At 46.0% G+C, this 24,249-nt stretch overlaps 1 protein-coding gene across 3 annotated transcripts; it reads left to right on the top strand.

Annotated features, from left to right (window-relative positions):
* The first annotated feature begins 10,211 nt into the window (after positions 1-10,211).
* On the top strand, positions 10,212-14,980 carry LOC123169599 (uncharacterized). Of its 3 annotated transcripts, none has more exons than XM_044587469.1 (3): positions 10,212-10,766; positions 13,526-13,604; positions 14,312-14,980. In XM_044587469.1, the coding sequence occupies exons 1-2, from the start codon at positions 10,338-10,340 to the stop codon at positions 13,559-13,561; spliced, it is 465 nt and encodes a 154-aa protein (XP_044443404.1). In that variant the 5' UTR covers positions 10,212-10,337; the 3' UTR covers positions 13,562-13,604; positions 14,312-14,980. The 3 variants fall into 3 exon arrangements, with proteins under 3 accessions (XP_044443404.1, XP_044443406.1, XP_044443405.1); XM_044587471.1 differs by having other exon boundaries at positions 14,309-14,980; XM_044587470.1 differs by lacking the exon at positions 14,312-14,980 and adding an exon at positions 13,757-14,302.
* Positions 14,981-24,249: the final 9,269 nt, after the last annotated feature.

Here is a 24,249-nt window from a genome sequence, read left to right as displayed (position 1 = left end):
TTAATACTAGTTCAGTTGCTAAGATTAGTAACTCGAAACGGGAGTTGCAGAATGAACAGAGACTAGTTAAGGGTGAAGTGACGATGTGTGTTGGAAGTGGTTCCAAGATTGATATGATCATCATCGCACACTCCCTATACTTTCGGGATTAGTGTTGAACCTAAATAAGTGTTATTTGGTGTTTGCGTTGAGCATGAATATGATTTGATCATGTTTATTGCAAAACGGTTATTCATTTAAGATAGAGAATAATTGTTGTTCTGTTTACATGAATAAAACCTTATATGGTTACACACCCAATGAAAATGGTTCGTTGGATCTCGATCATAGTGATACACATATTCATAATATTGAAACCAAAAGATGCAAAGTTAATTATGATAGTGCAACTTATTTGTGGCACTGCCGTTTAAGTCATATTGGTGTAAAGCGCATGAAGAAACTCCATGCTGATGGGCTTTTGGAATCACTTGATACTTGCGAACCATGCCTTATGGGCAAGATGACTAAGACTCCGTTCTCCGGAACAATGGAGCGAGCAACAGACTTATTGGAAATAATACATACTGATGTATGCGATCCGATGAGTGTTGAGGCTCGCGGCAGGTATCGTTATTTTCTGACCTTCACAGATGATTTGAGCAGATATGGGTATATCTACTTGATGAAACATAAGTCTGAAACATTTGAAAAGTTCAAAGAATTTCAGAGTGAAATGGAAAATCACCGTGACAATAAAATAAGGTTTCTACGATCTGATCGCGGAGACAAATATTTGAGTTACGAGTTTGGTCTTCAAATTAAAACAATGTGGAATAGTTTCACAAATTCGTGCCACCTGGAACACCACAACATAATGGTGTGTCCGAACGTCATAACCGTACTTTATTGGATATAGTGCAATCTATGATGTTTCTTACCGATTTACCACTATAGTTTTGGGGTTATGCATTAGAGACAGCTGCATTCACGTTAAAAAAGGGCACCACCTGAATCCGTTGAGACGACACCGTATGAACTGTGGTTTAGCAAGAAACCTAAGCTGTCGTTTCTTAAAGTTTGGGGCGTGCTTATGTGAAAAAGTTTCAAACTGATAAGCTCGGACCCAAATCGGAGAAGTGCATCTTCATAGGATACCCAAACGAAATTGTTGGGTACACCTTCTATCACAGATCCGAAGGCAAATTCGTTGCCAAGAATGGATCCTTTCTAGAGAAGGAGTTTCTCGTGAAAGAAGTGAGTGGGAGGAAAGTAGAACTTGATGAGGTAACTGTACCTGCTCCCTTATTGGAAAGTAGTTCATCACAGAAATCTGTTCCTGTGACTCCTACACCAATTAGTGAGGAAGCTAATGATGATGATCATGTAACTTCAGATCAAGTTACTACCGAACCTCGTAGGTCAACCAGAGTGAGATCCGCACCAGAGTGGTACGGTAATCCTGTTCTGGAGGTTATGTTACTAGACCATGACGAACCTACGAACTATGAAGAAGCGATGGTGAGCCTAGATTCCGCAAAATGGCTTGAGGCCATGAAATCTGAGATGGGATCCATGTATGAGAACAAAGTGTGGACTTTGGTTGACTTGCCCGATGATCGGCAAGCCATTGAGAATAAATGGATCTTCAAGAGGAAGACGGACGCTGATAGTAGTGTTACTATCTACAAAGCTAGAATTGTCGCAAAAGGTTTTCGACAAGTTCAAGGTGTTGACTACGATGAGAGTTTCTCACTCGTATCTATGCTTAAGTCTGTCCGAATCATGTTAGCAATTGCCGCATTTTATGAAATCTGGCAAATGGATAAACAAAACTGCATTCCTTAATGGATTTATTAAAGAAGAGTTGTATATGATGCAACCAGAAGGTTTTGTCGATCCTAAAGGTGTTAACAAAATGTGCAAGCTCCAGCGATCCATCTATGGACTGGTGCAAGCATCTCGGAGTTGGAATATACGCTTTGATGAGTTGATCAAAGCATATAGTTTTATACAGACTTGCGGTGAAGCCTGTATTTACAAGAAAGTGAGTGGGAGCACTACAACATTTCTGATAAGTATATGTGAATGACATATTGTTGATCGGAAATAATGTAGAATTATTCTGCAAAGCATAAAGGAGTGTTTGAAAGGAGTTTTTCAAAGAAAGACCTCGGTGAAGCTGCTTACATATTGGGCATCAAGATCTATAGAGATAGATCAAAACGCTTGATAAGTTTTTTCAATGAGTACATACCTTGACAAGATTTTGAAGTAGTTCAAAATGGAACAGTCAAAGAAAGAGTTCTTGCCTGTGTTACAAGGTGTGAAATTGAGTAAGACTCAAAGCCCGACCACGGCAGAAGATAGAAAGAGAATGAAAGTCATTCCCTATGCCTCAGCCATAGGTTCTATAAAGTGTGCCATGCTATGTACCAGATCTATTGTATACCCTACACTGATTTTGGCAAGGGAGTACAATAGTGATCTAGGAGTAGATCACTGGACAGCGGTCAAAATTATCCTTAGTGGAATAAGGATATGTTTCTCGATTATGGAGGTGACAAAAGGTTCGTCGTAAAAGGGTTACGTCGATACAAGTTTTGGCACTGATCCAGATGACTCTAAGTCTTCATCTGGATACATATTGAAAGTGGGAGCAATTAGCTAAAGTAGCTCCGTGCAGAGCATTGTAGACATAGAAATTTGCAAAATACATACGGATCTGAATATGGCAGACCCGTTGACTAAACTTCTCTCACAAGCAAAACATGATCACACCTTAGTACTCTTTGGGTGTTAATCACATAGCGATGTGAACTAGATTATTGACTCTAGTAAACCCTTTGGGTGTTGGTCACATGACGATGTGAACTATGGGTGTTAATCACATGGTGATGTGAACTATTGATGTTAAATCACATGGCGATGTGATCTAGATTATTGACTCTAGTGCAAGTGGGAGACTGAAGGAAATATGCCCTAGAGGCAATAATAAAGTTATTATTTATTTCCTTATATCATGATAAATGTTTATTATTCATGCTAGAATTGTATTAACCGGAAACATGATACATGTGTGAATACATAGACAAACAGAGTGTCACTAGTATGCCTCTACTTGACTAGCTCGTTGATCAAAGATGGTTATGTTTCCTAGCCATAGACAAAGAGTTGTCATTTGATTAACGGGATCACATCATTAGGAGAATGATGTGATTGACTTGACCCATTCCGTTAGCTTAGCACTTGATCGTTTAGTATGTTGCTATTGCTTTCTTCATGACTTATACATGTTCCTATGACTATGAGATTATGCAACTCCCGTTTACCGGAGGAACACTTTGTGTGCTACCAAACGTCACAACGTAACTGGGTGATTATAAAGGTGCTCTACAGGTGTCTCCGAAGGTACTTGTTGGGTTGGCGTATTTCGAGATTAGGATTTGTCACTCCGATTGTCGGAGAGGTATCTCTGGGCCCACTCGGTAATGCACATCACTATAAGCCTTGCAAGCATTGCAACTAATGAGTTAGTTGCGGGATGATGTATTACGGAACGAGTAAAGAGACTTGCCGGTAACGAGATTGAACTAGGTATTGAGATACCTACGATCGAATCTCGGGCAAGTAACATACCGATGACAAAGGGAACAACGTATGTTGTTATGCGGTCTGACCGATAAAGATCTTCGTAGAATATGTAGGAGCCAATATGGGCATCCAGGTCCCGCTATTGGTTATTGACAAGAGAGGTGTCTCGGTCATGTCTACATAGTTCTCGAACCCGTAGGGTCCGCACGCTTAACGTTCGTTGACGATATAGTACTATGAGTTATGTATGTTGGTGACCGAATGTTGTTCGGAGTTTTGGATGAGATCACGGATATGACGAGGAACTCCGGAATGGTCCGGAAGTAAAGATTGATATGTGGATAGTAGTGTTTGATCTCCGGAAAGGTTCCGGAATCCATCGGAAGGGGTTCCGGATGTTTCCCAAAATGTTTGGGCACGAGAACACTTTATCTGGGCCAAAGGGGAAAGCCCACGAGGTTTTTGGAAAGCGCAAAAGGAAGTTTTGCGGAGTCCAGGGGCCAGACGCCAGGGTCCCTGGCGTCTGGGTCCAGACGCCGGGAACCCTGGCGTCTGGCCCTGGAGTCCGAGAAGGACTCTTGCCTTTCGGGTGAAACCGACTTTGTGGAGGCTTTTACTTCAAGTTTCGACCCCAAGGCTCAACATATAAATAGAGGGGTAGGGCTAGCACCCAAGACACATCAGGAAACACCAAGCCGTGTGCCGGCAACCCCGTCTCCTCTAGTTTATCCTCCGTCATAGTTTTCGTAGTGCTTAGGCGAAGCCCTGCGAAGATTGTTCTTCACCAACACCGTCACCACGCCGTCGTGCTGCCGGAACTCATCTACTACTTCGCCCCTCTTGCTGGATCGAGAAGGCGAGGACGTCACCGAGCCGAACGTGTGCAGAACTCGGAGGTGCCGTGCTTTCGGTACTTGGATCGGTCGGATCGTGAAGATGTACGACTACATCAACCGCGTTGATATAACGCTTCCGCTTATGGTCTACGAGGGTACGTAGACAACACTCTCCCCTCTCGTTGCTATGCATCACCATGATCTTGCGTGTGTGTAGGAAATTTTTGAAATTACTACGTTCCCCAACACCTATTGTAGTGGATCTTTTGATGCGACAACATCTTCAAGGAAGAGGGTGTCTGAAGGACGGGACGATCTTCATGGCTTAGAATCGTAGAACGGAGAGGATAACTAGTTGCGAGCAACCAGAGATAGAAAACAAGACACTGTGACCCGACGAGGGGGATGTCAACCGTTGCTTGCAATCTAAACATTCGCTGATCGACAAATCACAAAAGTAGCCCACACAACCACGCTCGAGTCGTGGAGTACGAGATAGGTGTAATCCACAAGGAAAATCACGAACACTAACCCACACAACACACTCAAGTCGTGGAGCACGAATTAGGAGCAATCTGCAAGGAATCATGAGAATAAAGGTAGCAAGAACTCTCCAATCTCATAATAAGTCTATGTCTTTGTTCTGAAATCTCAAATGCCAAAAGTCCCCTAGCAAGGAGAACACTAGCCTATTTATACTAGGGATAACCCCCCTTGGATAGGTGTGAAACCAAAACTGTTCTTGATCCAGCTAAAGTGTGAAAATGACCAAGAAAATCTTTAGCTAATGCATGTCTGCCATGGCAAGGTAAATGCGAACTTATGATGATTATTGAGGCAACTTCTAGAATTCCCGCAGTTTTTGACAGCCTGGACATTTCCCACGAAAAATGTGAGAATTTGTGCTACACAACTCCAAATGATACACGAGTTTGTTGTGTTGGAAAGTTGACTTCAAGGAGCTTCTAATGGTATATCCCAGTTGCCTCGTCTATCAGTCATATGAGTGTTGAGTAGCAAAATATTTGAGGGAAATGCCGAAGCATGTCATTTATCAGAACATGTTTTGGTAAAACTTGTTTATTCATGGGCTGAGATGTGGTTCGCTTCCTTCGATAATACACCCGAGTTCAACAAGCAATAAAGGCGATGAATGCACTAACATATTTTTAAGATTATAGGATACACTTAAGTTAGCGTTCACCTGATCATGTATTTTCTTTGCACGACTTCTTCTAATTGGTCCATTGATGGTCCGTGTGGTGTCAAGACTTTTGATGTCCTCATCATCCTCCCCTTTTTGAGGAGGAGTCATCCTCGATTCTAAAGGGTCCAAGTATGGAGAGAGATCAGAGACATTGAAAGTTGGGCTATCACCATAATCTTTAGGAAGGTCGATCTTGTAGGCATTGTCATTTATCTTCTGAAACACCTTGAAGTTGCACTTGCGTTACTCATGGAATCCATCCCTTCGAAGGTGTATCGATACTAAATCTCCTTGCTCAAACAACATCCTCTTTCTTCCCTTGTTTGCTTGCTTCGTATATTGTTTGGTCATCTTCTGATTATTCTCCTTTGTCTTCTGGCGAAGTTTCTTCACAAAATCTGCATGCTTACTTGCATCAAGCTTGGTTCGCTCTTGCAGTGGCAAAGGAAAAAAAAAATATGGAAGTAATATGTTTGAATCCATAAACAAGCTAGAAATTTAAGCTTTGTACGGTCCTGCCAACCGTATTTCCTCGTATTGAAGCTTCATAAACACGAGCGCCAAAATACAAGGAGAATAAAAGCGATCCTAGTCCCCGGGATGAAAACTACATTCTCCTTGCTCATGGTAGCTATTATTCTAGTGTCAAAAAATAGAAGGAAGTGTGGAACGGCCTACATCTGCACCTAGCCAAACCATGTTACAAAAGGCGTATCAAGTAGCATGAGCTAACATGCTACTACCACTTAACTTTTGCAAAGTGGAAAAGAGAAGAAAGAGAGCCAAAGCAAGTAAATTGCCATGGTTTTCGTCTGTCTTTGGATGGGGTGCAAAACAACACCTCGTGGGATTGAGAGACGTAGGGAATGGCTTGCGTGCTAGCTTGGATGATCGGCTAAGCTGGGCTCAGTGTAGACTATGGTTCAGGTTGTTATGTTTGCGCTATAACTTCTGCTTGGAATGATAATTTTACTTGTGCTATCACGACCAATAGTGCTAGATTATCGTAGCCATAGACAATAGAGGGTCATTCCGTCGGCCATGGATACATACATGGCAACAAGAACAAGATTATCAACCCGCAAAAAAAAAACACAAGAACAAGATTATCATCGTTCAGCGGTGACATCACTATCCTGTGTGGCTAGGAGCCCACATGGCCGCGCCTATCAGCCCTGGTTGTTATCCAAACTGTTGATTTTTAATGGCTAGTATATACTTTTCCTGAATAAATTGAAATTTTGGAGCGACGCCTTTGAACGTGCGTACAATCATGTTCGGTGTCCCCGTCAAGTGTTACTAACGTCCGGTCTCCCTTCTGCACTGCATGATCTCGAAAGTACAGCTGGTACTTCATGCCGGTCCCACTATACACGAGCGAAAAATTCTATTCACAAGATTGTTTTACCCATGTTTGGCAATTAATGTCAAATATTTTGGTTGTCCTCCAATCTTGGATCGTCTTGTCCCTAAAGAAAACTAATAATTGACAGACTCGTATTGTTGCTTCACCAGTGCTGTCGATGTTTGTCGGCTCCTGAAATCACAATTGTGTATTGGGCATTTATCTATACCAATATAAAAAGACCCAAATGGGCAGATCCAAACCATCTCGACCGTCAAATCATATTATCTAGCAGTTCAAATCGCTTCAATGTTGAGCACCAAGCACGTTTAACGCTTTAATTATCCACCACTGTCATTGGTTATAAATACGTTTTGACTCAATGCTATCCCTTGAAATCTGTCATGTAATTAATATCCTACCATTCCCGCGAAAAAGTAATTGATATCTTACTAAATACCAACGTGCAGCAGATATATCTTACCTAATATAACGTGCAACTAATATCCTACCTAATATAAACGTGTATTGCACTTACATTATTACTAGTTTGATTAAGGTTCTCTTTTTAATCGCAAACATATCAGTAATACACTAGTTAGTCTCTACACTACAATTTTGCCCCTGAAATCATGATGGCTACTATAAAAAGTCATGGAAAGTCACCATTGACGTGTCGCAGCTCGACCCGTCGTAGTTGGTGGAGTTAGTGGCCGGGGATGATCGACCTACACTCCTGATGCTAACTGTCACTCACATCTAGCGAATCGCTTGACCATCAATGGTTGGGTCTTAGCGTTTTATAAGCATGTACACTCTACTGCGATCTCACCATCGGATGCTCCTCCGCACCCGCCGCCTCACGCCCCTGCCATCTCTCCCCAGTAGTCGCCTCCCACCAATTTTCGTACATGTACGGTCAGATCCGTGCAACCCCACCGACCCTCTTCATCTCTCCATGCCCCTACCCCTCCCGCTTACCATGATCCACTCCCTCTGTGGTATCCTCTGACGTTCTGGCAACATGTCCTTCCGCATCGAGCGTTGGACCTGAGGGATGCACAGAACCAGCCAGCCGCATCCCTTCCCTCCGACCTAGCGTTGCATTATTCAAAAGGGAGCCTAATACATAACAAGGTTCAAAACATGCATGGGCACTGAATACCCAAAAAATAAAACGCCTCAGTTCAGGCAAAATAATATTACGAAACCTATAGAGGTGCTGCTACAGAAGGAACAACACAGAGCATACCATGCTGGAAAAGCCGGGGAAATCAAGACTAGAAGCCTTCAGACGACAGTATGACTAGAGACTAGAGTATCCCCATCAGTGGAGTGATTGGCCGTTTGCAACCTCTCACCTCCACTTGACCAGGACCGGTTTCCGTAGCAGCTACTGGAGATGCAGATAGAAGAAACCCATCATCTCCGGCATGTGTTTCTTGAAGAGCATGTGCTTGATCAGCAGTTTTGTCCATTTCACCAAAAGTTTCCTATTATGCTTCCCACAGTTCTGTCTAAGATGGTCACGATTTTGTGTTCCCACTAGAATTCTTCAAAATCATGAGAAATTCTGTAGGGGCGAAGATCATATGACTACAAGCAAGACAATTGCACTTCCAAATACAAGGATGCAGCTGTACAAAGCCGTATACAGATCAATGAGACGTGTTAACATGGTTAAGTTATGTTGTTACTACTAGGAAATACCTTATAGATAGATGTTTAGTGGTAGCAAAGGGTATATGGCCGCGCTGCTGCTAATTAGTAGTAGCCAGGGGTGTAAACCCCGCACTACTACTAAGTTAATAGTAGTAGCGTGGGCTATAAACCCACGTTGCTACTAAGTGGTCTCCATCGTGCCCCTCAGGACAAGCCATAGTAGTAGCGAGGGGTACAAAACCCGCGCTACTACTATGTTCATAGTAGTAGCGCGGGCTATAAACCCACGCTGCTACTAAGTGGTCTCCACCGTGCCCCCGGGACGGGTCATAGTAGTAGCGAGGGGTATAAACCCATGATGCTGCTAAGTCTAGAAATCCCCATCTCCTCCCCCCAAATCCTTCCTCTCCCCGTCACTCTCCTTCCTATCTCTCCATAGACTCTCACATAGACCTCCTGCCCATGCACACCCACTAGAAGAAAACGAAGCTTTATCACCGGTTCGTAAGGGCCTTTCGTGCCGGTTCTGCAACCGGCACTAAGAGTGGAGACTAAAGCCCCCCCCTTTAGTACCGGTTCGGCACGAACCGTCACTAAAGGCCCACCACGTGGCGTGAGCTCGCGCTGTGGTATGGGGGACCTTTAGTACCGGTTGGTGTTACCAACCGGTAATAAAGGTTTTTTTTTGAAATTTTTTTCTGAAAATTTTGGAATTTTTTATTCAATTTTCTAAATTATTTGATGATTTAGTCTCTAATCACCCCTCTTAACTACTCAAGTGTGGATCACTCATTCCAAATCGTCTAACTTCCCGGCCGGTCACCCATCCTCTCACTCCCCCAGCCTGAGCACGCTTAACTTCAGAGTTCTATTCCCTCTACTTTCCAAGTTTGCACTTATTGTTTTCCTGACAAATGTAAGCTGACAATCCTATTAACCCTCAGCAGTTTAGTTTGAGCATTAGGTCACACGTTTCACCATTTGAGTTTGAAACTATTATTCTAAAAAACAGTAATTATTTAGTAACACTAATCTTTTTTGAATAAGTTTGACCACAGTTTGACCATAGTTTGACCACAGTTTGACCAGATTTGACCAAAATTCAAAAAATTGAAATAACTATTTAGTAACACTAATATTCTTGAATAATTATGTAGTAACATTAATACTTCTTGAATAAGTAGTTTGACCAGATTTAACCAAAAAAACTGAAATTTAAGCATATCTTTTCTCCCTTTTGGAATTTGAGGATTCTACAAAATTGCAAACAGGCCGTAGTGAATTCTCGTGCTGATATTTTTGATATATTATACGTTTTTTTCTGACATCGTATGCAAAAGTTATAGCCGTTTTACATTTTCCCTACACTTTGCAAAACATGTCCAAATTGAAGTTTTCAAATTTTCCTAACTAGTACTCCCTCCGTTCGGATTTAGATGTCGCGACGGCTTTTTTGCGAAAACCCCCTCCATCTATTTCCGACCGAACCCGCGGTCCTCGCCCTCACTTTCTTCTCCGGCTGGCCGCCGCGGTCCGCTCTGTGCTCTTCTCCGGCTCGCCGCCGCGCTCTCCCCCCCCCCCCCCCCCCCCCCACCACGGATTCCGCGCTCTCCCCCCCACCTTCGGTGGCCTCGCCGCGCTCCTTTCCTCCTTCCCGCGGCGAACTTCCAAAAAGCTTGGACCTTTGAGTTCAAGCCGGCGACGGATTCCGTCGATGCGAGTTCGAAGGCGCCAGATCCAAACCACTAACAACACGACGCCGGCAGCAACCTTCCCACAAGCAGCGGCCATGGCGTACTCGGCCTCCCTGCAGAGCTTCCTCCCGCCCTCGGCCCACGCGGCGATGTCGTCGTCCCAACACCGGCCCAACCGCGCCCGCCCCTTCCAGTGCGCGGCCGTTTCCGCCCCGTCGGCGGCGGCCGCCTCGCCGTCGGCCTCGGCCGTCCCGGCGGCGCGGCTGAAGCCGCGGGTGGAGCAGCGCTGCAACAGGAGGGCGGGTACTGGGTGCCTCACAAGCTCACCAAGCTGCCCATGGAGCAGATCGATGCCGACAAGCTCACCAAGCAGGACGTCGACGTGCGGCTCAAGTGGCTCGGCCTCTTCCACCGCCGCAAGCAGTAGTGTATGCCCCTGCTCTGTCAAGGTATACTCTGAATTCTGAATTTTTATTAGAACTCTGAATTTTTATCTTGTGGCACCATAAGAGATACTCTGAATTTTGATCGAAGATACTCTGAATTCTTCTTGTGGCATCATCAGAGATACTCGTAGAGTAGACTGAATTTCTCCCTCTATTGCTCGTGGAGCAGCCTAGAACTGAGTGAGTCTGTCCAAGCATCATGTTTGAACTCGTGGAGCAGCCTAGAAATATTAAACATCAAGTAGATAAATAAATTCAGTTTTTAGCTAGATGTAGCATAGGGAGATTACCTGCACATTACCCTTAGGAGTAAAAAGGCTTCAGAACTCAAGAGTCAGGAGAAAGTTTGATTTTCAAAAAAAAATTGCCCTCTCAGATCTCTGAACGGCAAACAAAGGTGGCCCTTTTAGGATGCTTTCGACTTTTATGAGGGAACAGTCTAATCAGTGTTGCAGGGTTCAGACTAGATACTCCAGTTATAACACCCCAATTATATTAGTGACACCCCAATTATTGGAGTACATATATTAGACACCCAATTATAACACCCAAGTTAGATTTGTTTGATTCAGTTTCAACTATAAAATTGACACCGTTTGTTATACGCGAAGCTAACTGAGAAAATAGAACAAGCATGCATGGTCTTACAGAGGATATGAGACGAGCAATATCAAACAACAAAGCACAAGGACGAAAGAAAAACTCCTGGGAGTAGTTTATAATGTGCATGAATGAACAAATTCAGTCTGTACAACAAACACACTTTTAAATTCAGAAAAAATGAATGAAGTCTGTGTCTCCAGTGCTAAAAAATTTCACCATAAAAAGCTCCTCCTTGGCACTAATTTCAGTTAATTTGGATCTGTTTGGTAAATTACAAGATTATGATTGGAAGCTGCCACTGTTCCACTGTTCCACTTATCTGAATCTTCTGCCAAAATCACCTGGCTGCAAATGTCATTCCTAGCACCAACTGGTCATTCCTAGCACCAACCAGAGCACTAGCTGACCCCAAGTAAAGAAGAGCTGCTCTTTTCCTGCTGCTTGGAGGCTGCTGGTGCTCTTTTATTGCTGCTTGAAGGCTCCTGGTTCTCTTTTCCTGCTGCTTGGAGGCTGCTGGTATTCGAAGGGTGTTTCTGGTTCTTCAAGGCTGCTGCGGCTCTTTTCTTGCTGCTCTTTTCCTGCTGCTTTTGCTCTTTTTCTGCTGCTAAGATTGCTTCTGACTCTTCTATAAAGGCTATGGTCTGTTCAACTAGCTCACGGTCGATAGATAGAGCTATAGGAAGCCGTCCTTCTTCCTGCCGGCGTTCCTTGTTCATGTGAGGGATCGAGTAGTTTATCGCTCCCTTGTTCTCATTACCTCTCGGATGCATGACTGCAGCGTCACGAAGCTTCTAGCTAGCTTATCAACCGGGTAGTTTCGATATTCCTCCTCCACACCTTCTATCAGTTCCCTGATGCTTTGAGGTGCTCTGCTATCAGTGTGGGACTGGAGAGACCTGAATATGCAGAGATCAAGAATGTTCATGTCGGGACTGTTTGGAGGCTGTTGAAGCAACTTAATATCCAAATCAGTCGGTTCTATGACTTGTCGGAAAACCGGGTCATCGGGAAGAATATGTGGTGTGGCATTATCTTGTTGGATATAGATTGTCCGTCCTTCATCTTCGTCCGGCCAGCGCTCTTGGATCGCAGGAATAAGTTTCTCACACATGTAATACCTCATTACATCTCGTGTGACTTTCAATGATTTGAGCTCGAGCGTCCCTCTATCTCTATTTTCACTAGTTCTTTGAGCAGGAGACTCTGTGACAAAAGCCCAAATGCCGAGCTTTTCATCAAAAGTGACCTCACCACCTTCGCTGTATCTTGGTTTAGCCACGGCGGCGAGAAACATCACCTTGGCGATGCTATCCTTATGATGCAAGGTGCGCAAGAGGTCGGGTTCTTCGGGAAGCAAATAGTAGTTGTTCACCTCCCCAGTCATGTTGAACCACTTTTCATCCATATAGGCTATGTTGTCTAATTCCCGTGTCGCAGACCAATAATCTTCACACATAGCCAAGCACCATTTCAATCTCTTTACAATGTTGGATAGGTTTAAGTGGGGCCTCAACTTATTACTGTGACGCCTCAAATGACCCCACTCGAACCTTGAGTGTAAGGTCGTGCAGCTTAGACCCAATGCCTTTGACAGACCTCGCAATGTTCTCCTTCTGTTCAATGGGATTGTTACCACCCTCGACAGATCCAAATCTTTCCACTTGCGGCCAACTCTACCTGGCTTTTGATTTGAGACATCAACTTTCTTCCCTTGTTCAATCTGTTTAAGAGCTCTTTCCCATATTCTCTCAACAGTTCTTACGGTCATATCAAGTAGGCTAGCAATGACCTCCTTGTCTTTTTTCAGAACTTGTCCATTTTGGGTCTTGATCACCGTGAGTGCAAAATAAATACCATATCTCTCCTCGTTTGTGAGTTCCCCATGAATTGGTTTCTGTACAGCACTTGCTTCCTCATGAATTGCTTCCTCTACACCACTTGCTTCTTCATGAATTGGTTCCTCTACACCACTTGCTTCTTCCCCTGTCAAATAAGGAGCAAAAGATAAGTCATGTAGCTATTGCAAATAATAGGAGTAGATCATGAAAATGAAAATGAAAATGCAAAAGTTTTGGAGGTAGTACATGTTGCTTCATTATTGACTGGTTCCTCATTGTTGTATTGTTGGTGACTGTTGTGTTCTTCCTGTTGATCTGCAGGTTCTGAGGCATCATCTTGTGGAGGAGTCATGTTGAGATCAATCCCAAACATCATTGCGGCGGTGGAGCACTTGCTCAGGTAACTGTTCATGTTCCAATAAGAAAGAACATTCTGGTCAAGTTAAATCAGCTAAATCAAAGAGGCACCTGAAAATAGTTCTCTCCACAAGAATTGTTTGCTAGACTGATGGTTATTGCTTCATTGGTTATTTTCTTCATTGGTTATTGCAGAACAAGTAAGTAGTGATGGGCTGCTTGCTTGAGCCTACACCATGCTGTCTTTTGTTCAGACTTGAGAGTAAACAAAGAGCAGCTGTAAAAGCTTTGTTTCTTTTAGAAATCCTAGATACTCTGCATCTACTCCCAAATTCTGTACTGAATAAAACTGTTCTGTACTGAATAATGCCCAAATTGTACAAGGAGGACATTGGATCATTGTCTAGTGCAGAACAAGCAATGGGCCTGAATAAAACTGTTCTGTACTGAATAATTTCTGGAAGTGCATGTGAATACCAGCAGCAGCAACTACTCCAGCATTCAGTATTGAGCTTCATTGGGTATTCAGTGTAACTGTGTTACCAGCAACACTCAGTATTCAAGTTCTGTTTAATCCAGTTTTGCTTTACAATCAAACAGGGAGAGGAATACCAGCAGCAATTAAGTTCTCTTTAATTCAGTATTCAGTATGCAGCAATCCAGTTTTGCTTCTACTCTTTCAAGTATTCAGTATTCATGATCTTTAATTCAGTATTCAGGTTTACAATCAAGTTCTCTTTAATTCAGCAGCAGCAACAACAGAGGCGGGGGCGGGGAATACCAGCAGCAACAGAGGCGAGGGCGGGCGCGGAGAGGAAGACCATGGGCTTGGAGGAGAGGTTGAGCAGGGCCAACGCGGCGATGAAGACCCTGGGCCAGAGTGGCGACGAAGACCCAGCGCCGCGACGGCGACCAAAATTGTCCGCGGCGACGGCGGCCAAGGCGGACCAAATCGAGGACCTAGTCATCGATTTACTGCTTCTTGGCATGATTCAGAGGGAAGTGACGAAGAGGAAGAACTTTAGGAGCAATCCCACTGCTCAGGTAGGCGAGGGCACACCCATGGCGGCTGCGCGCAGCTGGGCGGCGGCGCAAGGCGCCTCCGTGGAGGTTCTGCGCGTCTCCTCCGCGACGACGCAGGTCGTCTCCTGCACAGGCGGCTGGGTCTTGCAACACGCGGAGACTCTCTCTGGGTGCTGAGGAGAACGGGGGAGGAAGACGGGGGATGGTGGCCGGAGCCGGCGACGCGCGAGCGACGGTGGAGAACTGAGGAAGGAGACGGGGCGTTTTTTCAAATGATTCGAAAGTATCAGGACATGTTTGCAAAATGCATAATGTACAGCACGCGCGACATCTAAATCCGAACGGAAGGATTTTATTTTTTGAAGTTTTTATCATTTTTTTTTGATTTTTTCAAAACTGAAATGGCGATAAGGGGGCGGGGGGTAGAGTTTGAAAATTGCCCTATAGTCCTGGTTTGTGTCTCCAACCGGGACTATAGGTCAGGCCCCTTTAGTCCCGGTTCATGGCACGAATCGGTACTAAAGGTTAGCCCTTTAGTACCGGTTTGTGCCATGAACAGGTACTAAAGGTGATCATGGGCCCCGGCCTGACGCCAGCCTGCCACCACCCCTTTAGTACCGGTTCGTGGCACGAACCGACACTAAAGGTTCAACAAGAAACGGCATTAATGCATAGCCGTTTGAACCGGCACTGATGGTACCATTAGTACCGGGCCAAAATCAAACCGGGACTAATGTGTCTCACATTAGGTCCTTTTTCTACTAGTGACCTCCTCCTCCATGGCGCCAAAAGAGGCCGCCGCCTCACGTCGCCGGCGTCCCGGAGCTTGCCGGTCTTCCCCGCATCTCCATGCCACCACGCCAGAGCACCTCACCACCGGCGACCAGCCCTGCTGCTACCTCCATCTCCTTCCTCTCTTCCTCGTTTTTCTTTTTTGCACTCTTCCTCTGGTTTGACTAACCCTCCCATGTCCATGCTCGTGCAGGTTGTCGCCATGAACGACCAGGAACTCACTGCCTTGGCTGCGAAGAGGAGCCCCACGCCGCCGCCTTGCTCTGCCATGGAACCGGGCCCTTTGCAGCAGACGTCGATGGATCTGGTCTGCCACTGGCCTTCCACACCTCCGGCGACCCCTGTCGTCACTGGATCAAACCATTGCTGCCATTGACAGCACGCACGGGATCAAGAATTTTGTTTTTGTTTTTGAAATTAATAGTAGTAGCGCAGGTGGCACTCACGCTACTACTAACAGATGTAGTAGTAGCGCGGGAGGCACCCACGCTACCATTACAAGTTAGTTGTAGTGTCCTAGTACTAGCTATTTAACCCGCGCTACTACTAGGCTTTTTCCTATAGTAGTGTGTGATGGTGTGCATGATAACATCTTTGCCTGATCACACTACTAGAATCGCCTAGTTTGCCAAGTTTCAAAGAAACTCGGCAGAGCCCATAATAAACTCGGTTAAATCTTCAGCGAGTGCCATACTGGGTATACAACACTCAGCTGGATGGGGCCCGGAAATCATTACTACTGTCGAGTTTTTTTATCGCGAACTTGGTGAATATTTAACAATGTTTGCCAAGTTTCATCATCTAGAGAACTCGGCAAACTACACCGTCAGATGGGACGGGTCGTTAACGAAAATGCCACATCGCTCAACCTGTCGTCGGTGGATGGACCTACTAGCCAAGGATGGCCTACCCCTGATGGACCTACTAGCACGAGCCGTTAACGGAAATATAAGATGTTTCTTACACTAAATGGAGGGAGTAGTACATTATTGTATTGTATATAAAAAGTAAAAGAAAGCGTGGAAAGGCCTACATATGCACCTAGACAAAGCCATGTTATAAAAGGTGGACGTAGTAGCATAGAGCAAACATAATACTACCACCTACAATGTTTGCGAAGTGGAAAAGAGAAGGAAGAGAGCCAGACCAACTTTGCCATGGTTCCAACCTGGCCTTTGGACGGGGGCAAAACAACTGATGGAATTGAGAGACCTTGGGAACATGTTGCGTTCTTTCAAATCTTCTTCCGTTGTTCGGCATTATGTGTTCTCTCGTGCAATGGTGACATGGACCGTATCACCTAGCGTAGCCCCAGATGTCAGATGGTCGTTCTGCCCACCACGGTTGCAAATATGGTGAAGGGGACATGGATGTCATCAGCAAGTAACCTCCCTGATCTGTGTGGTCAAGACCGTGCGGGAGCCCAGACGCCGACACCGCTCCACGCCCCCGGTGGGAAAACAACTCCTCCATGAACTCCTGCCTCATCCTCCTTGACGCCGCTACCGCCGTTGGACTTACCTTCCAATGATGGACGCACAACCCCTCCCTCACGGCTCCACTGGGTAACCTACCGACTTGATCCCTGATATCCGCTCAATTGCTCTCTCTGCTCCGGGCGCCGGCAGAGGAAGCGGCAACACCTTTGGTGTGGGCGGCACGGAGGGTGCCTGCACCACAACCATCTGCAAGGACCGCAAGCATGCACGCCACAACTGCAATTCCCCATGTTTGAATTTTATGTGTATATACAGTACAAAAATATAGAGGGCACTCAAATTTAGTATCCACTTTATTTTTGTAGATCATTCTACGAGGCTTGCACTACCAGCTTAGCAAAATATATAATTGTTATTGCACATCACACTTATGCAAATGCATTTCATAATTTTGTATGTCTTGCTTGGAATTGTGAGACTATACTGTGGCATCAAGTGAGCAATTGAAGCAACAAGAGGGTCCCAATTAGTAGTTTCTAAGATCTTTTTATGATTATTTACGTTTTGCGTAGTTAGATTTCATGGATTTTAGTTTAGTAGACTTGCATTTGTACGTAAAATTTTTTAGACGTAAAAAGTTTGCCCCAACTAACTTCAGTTTCTGGATCCACCACTGCAGTTGTGTTCAATTCGTCATCACTGTTTCTTCGAGATGGGCTTGCTACAGAGTAGTATCCCGTCCAAAATGTGAGTATTACAATGCACTACAGGCTTAAGCTTTAAAAGATCGTGGCAACTGTATTGCCTAGCATTAAAGCTGTGTCAGGAAATAAAAGAATGTGTGGAAGGACCTACATCCGCACCCAGCCAAGACATGTTATAAAAGGTGGACGATGTAGCTAAAGAAAGTGTGATACTACCACACCTATAAGTTTACCAAAGTGGAAAAGAAAAGAAAGAGAGACAAAGCAAGCTAATTGCCATGGTTTTAACCCGGGCTTTGGATGGGAGCAAAACAAAAAAAAAAGACTGGTAGGATTGAGAGCCGTCGGGAACATGTTGTGCGCCAGAACACAGAACCATAGTAGTATCAAGTTCGGGCTGTCATGTTTTGGTACACCAATTTTGCTTGGCACCATTTGTTTCCTTGTGCTATTGTGAGCTCACTTATGACCCATGGTGCAAGATTAGCCTAATCGGTGAAACGTGACTACATAAAAGTCAGCATCCGCTAGTGAGCACCTGACCTGTGTGGCTAACTCAATGCGACGGCTGTCAAAAAAAAATTCGGGCCTCAGGAAGAAATACGAAATGACCCCTTTAAATTTCTTCAAATTTATATAAAACCAAAGAACATGCTCTCAGTTAAGGGAAAACGATTCAGATCAGACGGCCGATCCCGTGCCAGCATTCGCCACCACTCCTGTGTGATGCGTGTCTTATGTTGGCCCGCCCATCATTATCTGTAGGCAGCAGTTCCCTTCATCCTTATCTCACGCACACCAACCGCTCAACTTTTCCCTTTCTTCCATGGCGTGTTGTCTCTCAAGCTTTCTCTCAATCTCTCACCAAATTCTCCTCGCTAGAGGATGGTGTTTTTTGCAGCCAGTGCGTATTGTTGCAAGAATCACGAGCGTCGCGGATTGTGAGGGGAAAGTGTTGACGAGTGCTTCAGGGGAGTCACGGCCCACGAGGTGCTATTTGGGGATTGACACCTAATGTGAAGGAACGTGGCCGTGGTGGTTTAGGGAACCGCGGCCGCATGCGAGACCTCCTCCATGCCGCCCTTGACCATTACCGGCCGCACGAACGGCAACGGTGTTGTCAGCAATGGCGGCGGTGTTTTCGAAACATCATCCTTGTTGTAATATTTCTACAAACATCATTTGTGTTGCAAAAGTTCATTCTGCAATAAGATAGCAAAAAAATCTACAACAATTATCTGTTGCAAAAAAAATCTGCAACAAGGCTTGTGTTGCGCTAATAGAGGGCGCCGCCTGTTGCAAAAAAATTCTTCAACAAGGTTTGTGTTGCAATAATGGTGGGCGCCGTTGGCTGCTAGATGCGCCAGATCCGATGGATGGCGAACCCGCCGATCTTTTAAAAAGATCTGCCGGCGGGCGCATAGCAGCCCCCCTCAGTTAACTTATTATTCATCAATCTATCTTCTTTAAGAGAAAAGGCATACGCCCGACTTTATAGATAAAGCCACCAGATAAAGTTCACCAGAGACCACAAAAGAGTTCAAGACAGCACCACCACAACAGGGCAACAAACTTAAGTAGCGATACAAGGCCCAAGGCTGAATAAGGCATGCAAGCCCACAACCTACAAGCAACAAATTAAGCTTCAGAGCAGCAGAACATCAGCAACAACATTAAGTGTGGATAGAACGCTCCCACGAGATAAGGAAGGACGCATAAGTACGCACTTTGCCACTGATGTTCCATAAACACGAGCACCAAAATCCTAGAGAGAAAATAAAAGTGACACTAGTAAGAACCACATGCTCCCCAGAGGTGCAATAAATAATTGGTAGATTTTGTATAGTACAACATTATTACAGTGTAAAAAAATAAGTAAAAGGAAAGTGTGGAATGGCCAAGTTCTGTATGTAGCCAAACCATGCTATAAAAAGTGGATGAAGTAGCATAGAGCAAGCATGATACTACAGCCAATAGTCAATGCACGGTCGAAGAAAGAAAAGCATTGCCATGGTTCCGAGCTGGCCTTTGGATGGGAACCAAAAATGGTGCCAACCACTTGAATTGAGAGGCGTGGGGAACTGCCTGCATGCTTTCTTGTTAGGCAATACCATGATGCTTTCATCCTCCTTTAGGCCAAGCAAATCATACATCTCTTCCTCCTCCACACGAACAATGTTAGCGACATTACCAGCTTGGCGCAAGACTGGTGGATATGGGCACTTGGGCAGCCACTTTCTTTCCGTGTACGGAAGCGTTTTCTCTTGGGAAAACGTTTAAACGCAGCCGGATGATTTCTCGTGTTTGTCAATCGCGTCCGGCATCGTTAGATCCTTTTTGATCGTGTGGCCGCGGACCGCCTCTGTGTCCCACGTGCGAAGGTAGCGCACCTTCGTCAGTTTCTCGACCTGTATTACGTAGCTACCTTTTCTTTGAGACAAAGTACGTAGCTGCCTTGACGTCTTCAGTTGGCGTATGGTGGCGGGTCGTGGCCTGATCAAGGTAGCCCAAAGCGGCGTCTGATCGTTAGTTCGTGACCTTCATCAGTTGATACAAATAATTTGTAATAGTCTGTACGTTGATTAAGGTGTTGCTTTGTTTGGAACAAGCAAGCTCACGAGTCAAGGTTGCTTTGTATGTACCGTCCTTAACGCTGTTGACGCCGCCTTTGAAGCATGCCATCGCAGCATCATCAAAGCAGCCGGGCCACCGTGTCAAAGCATGCTGTCGCACCATCATCAAAGCAACCATGTTCGTCATCGCAACAATGTCGCGTCCACGAAACATGCCATTGTAGTATCATCGAAGTAGTCGGGCCATCACCGTAGCATCACCGTGGTTGTTGAAGCATGACATCACAGTATCGCCACGACTGTTCGAAGCACGTTGTTGCAGCATCAACGTGACCATTTAAGCATACTATCGAAGCATCATCCTGACTATCGAAGCACAGCACGAGCATTCAAAGAATGTCCATGCGCCATCACATCGGCCGCTGCAGCATGCCTCGCAGCATCACCACGACCATCAAAGCATGCTGTCACGGCTTCGTCGCAGCCATCGTAGCCCGCCACGGATTTTCGGAGCATGTCGGTATGCTACTGTCGCGTCCGTCGCAACACGCCTCATAGCATCACCACGACGGTCGAAGCAAGTCATCGCAACATCCTCGAAGAAGCCGTGATGCCGTCGTAGCATCTCCGTGGACATCGAAGCATGCCGTCGCAGCCGTCGTAGCTGTCGAAGCCCGCCACGGGTGTTCGAAGCATGTCGTTGTGCTAAAGCAACGTCCATCGCAACACGCCTCGTAGCATCACTGCGGCGATCAAAGCAAATCGTTGGAAGATCCTCGAAGAAGCCGGGATGCCATCGTAGCATCACTGTGGCCATCGAAGCATGTCATTGCGGCATCGTCGAAGCCCGTCACAGGTGTTCAAAGCATGTCGTTGTTGTAACGCCGCGGCCGTCACAACACGGCTCATAGCATCGCCATGGCAGTCGAAGCAAGCCGTCGCAACATCAATGGAGAATGGAGAAGCCGGGATACCGTTGCAGCACCATGGGCATTTGAAACATGTCGTCGCGCCATCGCCGGGGCCGTCGCAACACACGTCATAGCATCACCACAACCGTTGAAGCAGTCAGGTGTCGCAAAGACCCAGCGTCGCAGCACTGGCTTACGGCCTCACAGTGACCCGTAACAGCCGGCCGACCCTTGCAACATCATCCTCTCGACTTATAGTGCATCAGCTCAAGTACGCAGCAGCCTCTCCGCCACTGGTCTTCTGACGACTCGCGCGTACAAAAGAAGTGGACGACTAATGAGACGGCTGACGACGAGGGTCCGATCGAAGGGCTCAGAAGGCGGTTTACCTTTCGCTGGCATCAACCGGATGATGTGTAGTATCCGCCTTTCTCTTGTTGATGTGTGGCGACGGCGGCCAGGGGGGCCTAGGGGCAGCTGCCGGAACTAGGCTGATGGCGGTGGCAAACCAGGTACGAGCTTCTAGCTCGGCGTACTGGAATAAGAAAGAGCATCGAGGAGATGGAGACTGGCATGGCATGTTGGCCATCGTACATGAGGAAGGAGACGGTCATGGTGAGGCTGCGGTTAGACAGGAGTATTGACACTGCATGTAGGGTACTCCCAACGTTCCTAAATATAAGTCTTTGAAGAGATTCCACTATGGACCACATACGGAGCAAAATGAGTGCATCTATACTCTAAATGCATCCAAATACATCTGTATGTGGTTCATAGTGAAATCTCTACAAAGACTTATATTTAGGAACGGAGGGAGGGAGTAGTTTGTTTTCTGTTTGAATAAGCATGCATGGATGTGACGCGCCCATGCAGCTAGCTTGTGGGAGGGTGCTACATGCACGAACCCGTTTTTTTTTTTCCTTCTTTGTAATCTCCCGGACGTGGTCTACGCTGTGTGAGGCAATCGTGGGATGGCGCGGTAGCTGCGGATCATGGCGAAGCATCCACGAGAAGTAGTTAGCTTTTGAGGCTTGTACTGAGATAAGGAAAGCAATGAGAAAATAGAAAACGCTGCGACAGTTTCGGCAGCACAAAAATCTCTCTCGTTCGTCTACCTCCGTCTCTCTGGCTCGACCTCATCTGATCGCTCTCGCTGAGTCCGGCAACGACAAGGAGGACGTGACAGCGCCGGGGACCAGCTCTCCTCGTCGGCGCACACCTTCTAGCAAAGGGAATAGTCCCCAGGCATTCTGCAGGAGCGGGACGACGACGCCGGGACCAACTCTGGCACAAAGGGAATTGTCCCAAGGCAGTCTGCAGGAGCGGGACGACGACGGAGACGCCAAGGCCGGGGTGGAGCCGTGGATGGAACCAAGTTCACGCCATAAGGAGCCGCGCTGAGCTGGGGCCAGGGGCGATCGTGGACGTCGCCCGGGGCGTCGATGAGGAGCTGGACTGCTGCACGTCAACCTCGGCATCGGACTCAGCTGCCGTCGCACCGTTTTCTGTCAAGGACAGAGGAGCGTGATGCGCTGCATGCCTATGGGAGGACGCAGTCCACTGCTGCTGGGCACCTTTCTGAGCGCGTCACTCGAGGCGTGTTGCCGGGGACACACCGACACGGCTCTAGGCTTGGCTTGGTAGTGTACTGCACGGTGTGCTGGCAGTGTGTTCGTCGAAATACTAGTTGTGGCGACAAGAGCACCCGTGATGTAGATGGTGATTGCAAACATAGTGTGTCTCAAACTCTCAATACTAGTGCCGTAACAATTCTTTAGTCATTGTGTGCACCGTTACAATTTTTTATGTATCCATTGATGTGGTTTGCAAATACAACTCCATGTCGACAACTAAGCAATGTTTTAGATTAGATCTTATGCCATGGGCTTAATCATTGTCTGGTTACAAATTGTACTGTTGCAAACTTGCAAGTTATATGGCAATCGCACCGCCTCGATAAGAAAACGTCACCATAGTTTTTAGCCATCACTCATCCATCAAACCATACACATACGTGGCTATGAGGTTCAACCACTTATTATCCTACCCAATCAAGCATACATGGTGGTTGGGGATACCCATAGCCACCTCAAGCTTGCACCGAAACCAAACGCACCCATAGTTGTCTTCATGTGGCCTAACCCAAGAAGGGGGATGCACTTCACCGAATCGAATCAATCAATCGGTTCAACCCCTATCACCAGTATTGGTTAGTGCACCCTTACAAAAAAAAAGTATTGGCTAGTGCATGCCGACGCCGCTTGACGAACTACTCCACGCTGCTGTTGGAAAAAATATTCCTCCACGGACCCACACCTCCTCCTCCTTTACACCGCTGCCGCTGATGGGCGCATCTTCCTCTGCTGGATGCACTACTCGCTCATGGCTTCACAGACATGGCCGCCTCCACCTTCACCTACCGACCTGATCCCCGATCCATCCTCGATTGATCTATGCTTCGCGAGCCATCAGAGGAAGCGGCAACATCTTCAGAGGGGCGGCACGAGATGGTGCCTGCACTACACCGATCCGCAATCGCAAGCATGCACGCCAGAACTGGAATGACCACAACCACAACTGCAATTCCCCATGTTTGAATTGTATGTCTACATAAAATGAAAAAATAGTGAAATCCTTTGTGTAGGGGGTCATGATAATATTCTTAGAACATACACTGATATCTTTGATTGTCAAATTGGACATTTTCCCATGAAATATCTTGGGGTTCCAGTGACATTTTCCTCCTTACGAGTAGCTGATTACTTTCTGGAAGCTAGATACGTCAAAAAATATGACTCTGGATTGGGGGGTAATGCTTCTTCAGGAGGCCGTCTGACGCTGTTAAATGCTAATATTTCTAGCATTGCATTCTATTATATGTCTATGTTCCTCCTTTCCAAAACTATTATTGAAAGGATTGACAAGTACAGAAGGAGATTCTTCTGGCACGCGACTAAGAACAAGAAACATTATTATCTAGTCAAGTTGTCCAGAGTTTGTAGATCCAAGAATAAGGGGGGCTTGGGTGTTAAGGATCTTCATAAGCAGAACTTAAGTCTGCTTACTAAGTGGTGGTGGAAGGTGGAAACTAAATCCGGCCATGGTAGGACATTGTTAAAGCAGGACATTGTTAAAGCTAAATACTTCAGTAGGACCACGGTGGCTGCAATCAAAACGAAAAACAATGAGTCGCCGTGCTGGAAAGACATTATGAAGGCGAAGAACCTTTATATGGCAGGGAGGCGG

The sequence above is a fragment of the Triticum aestivum genome, chromosome 7D, assembly GCF_018294505.1.
Source record: "Triticum aestivum cultivar Chinese Spring chromosome 7D, IWGSC CS RefSeq v2.1, whole genome shotgun sequence".
Classification (NCBI taxonomy): domain Eukaryota; kingdom Viridiplantae; phylum Streptophyta; class Magnoliopsida; order Poales; family Poaceae; genus Triticum; species Triticum aestivum.
Note: the sequence above shows the minus strand (reverse complement) of the source record. Positions and strands in the feature narration are given on the sequence as shown.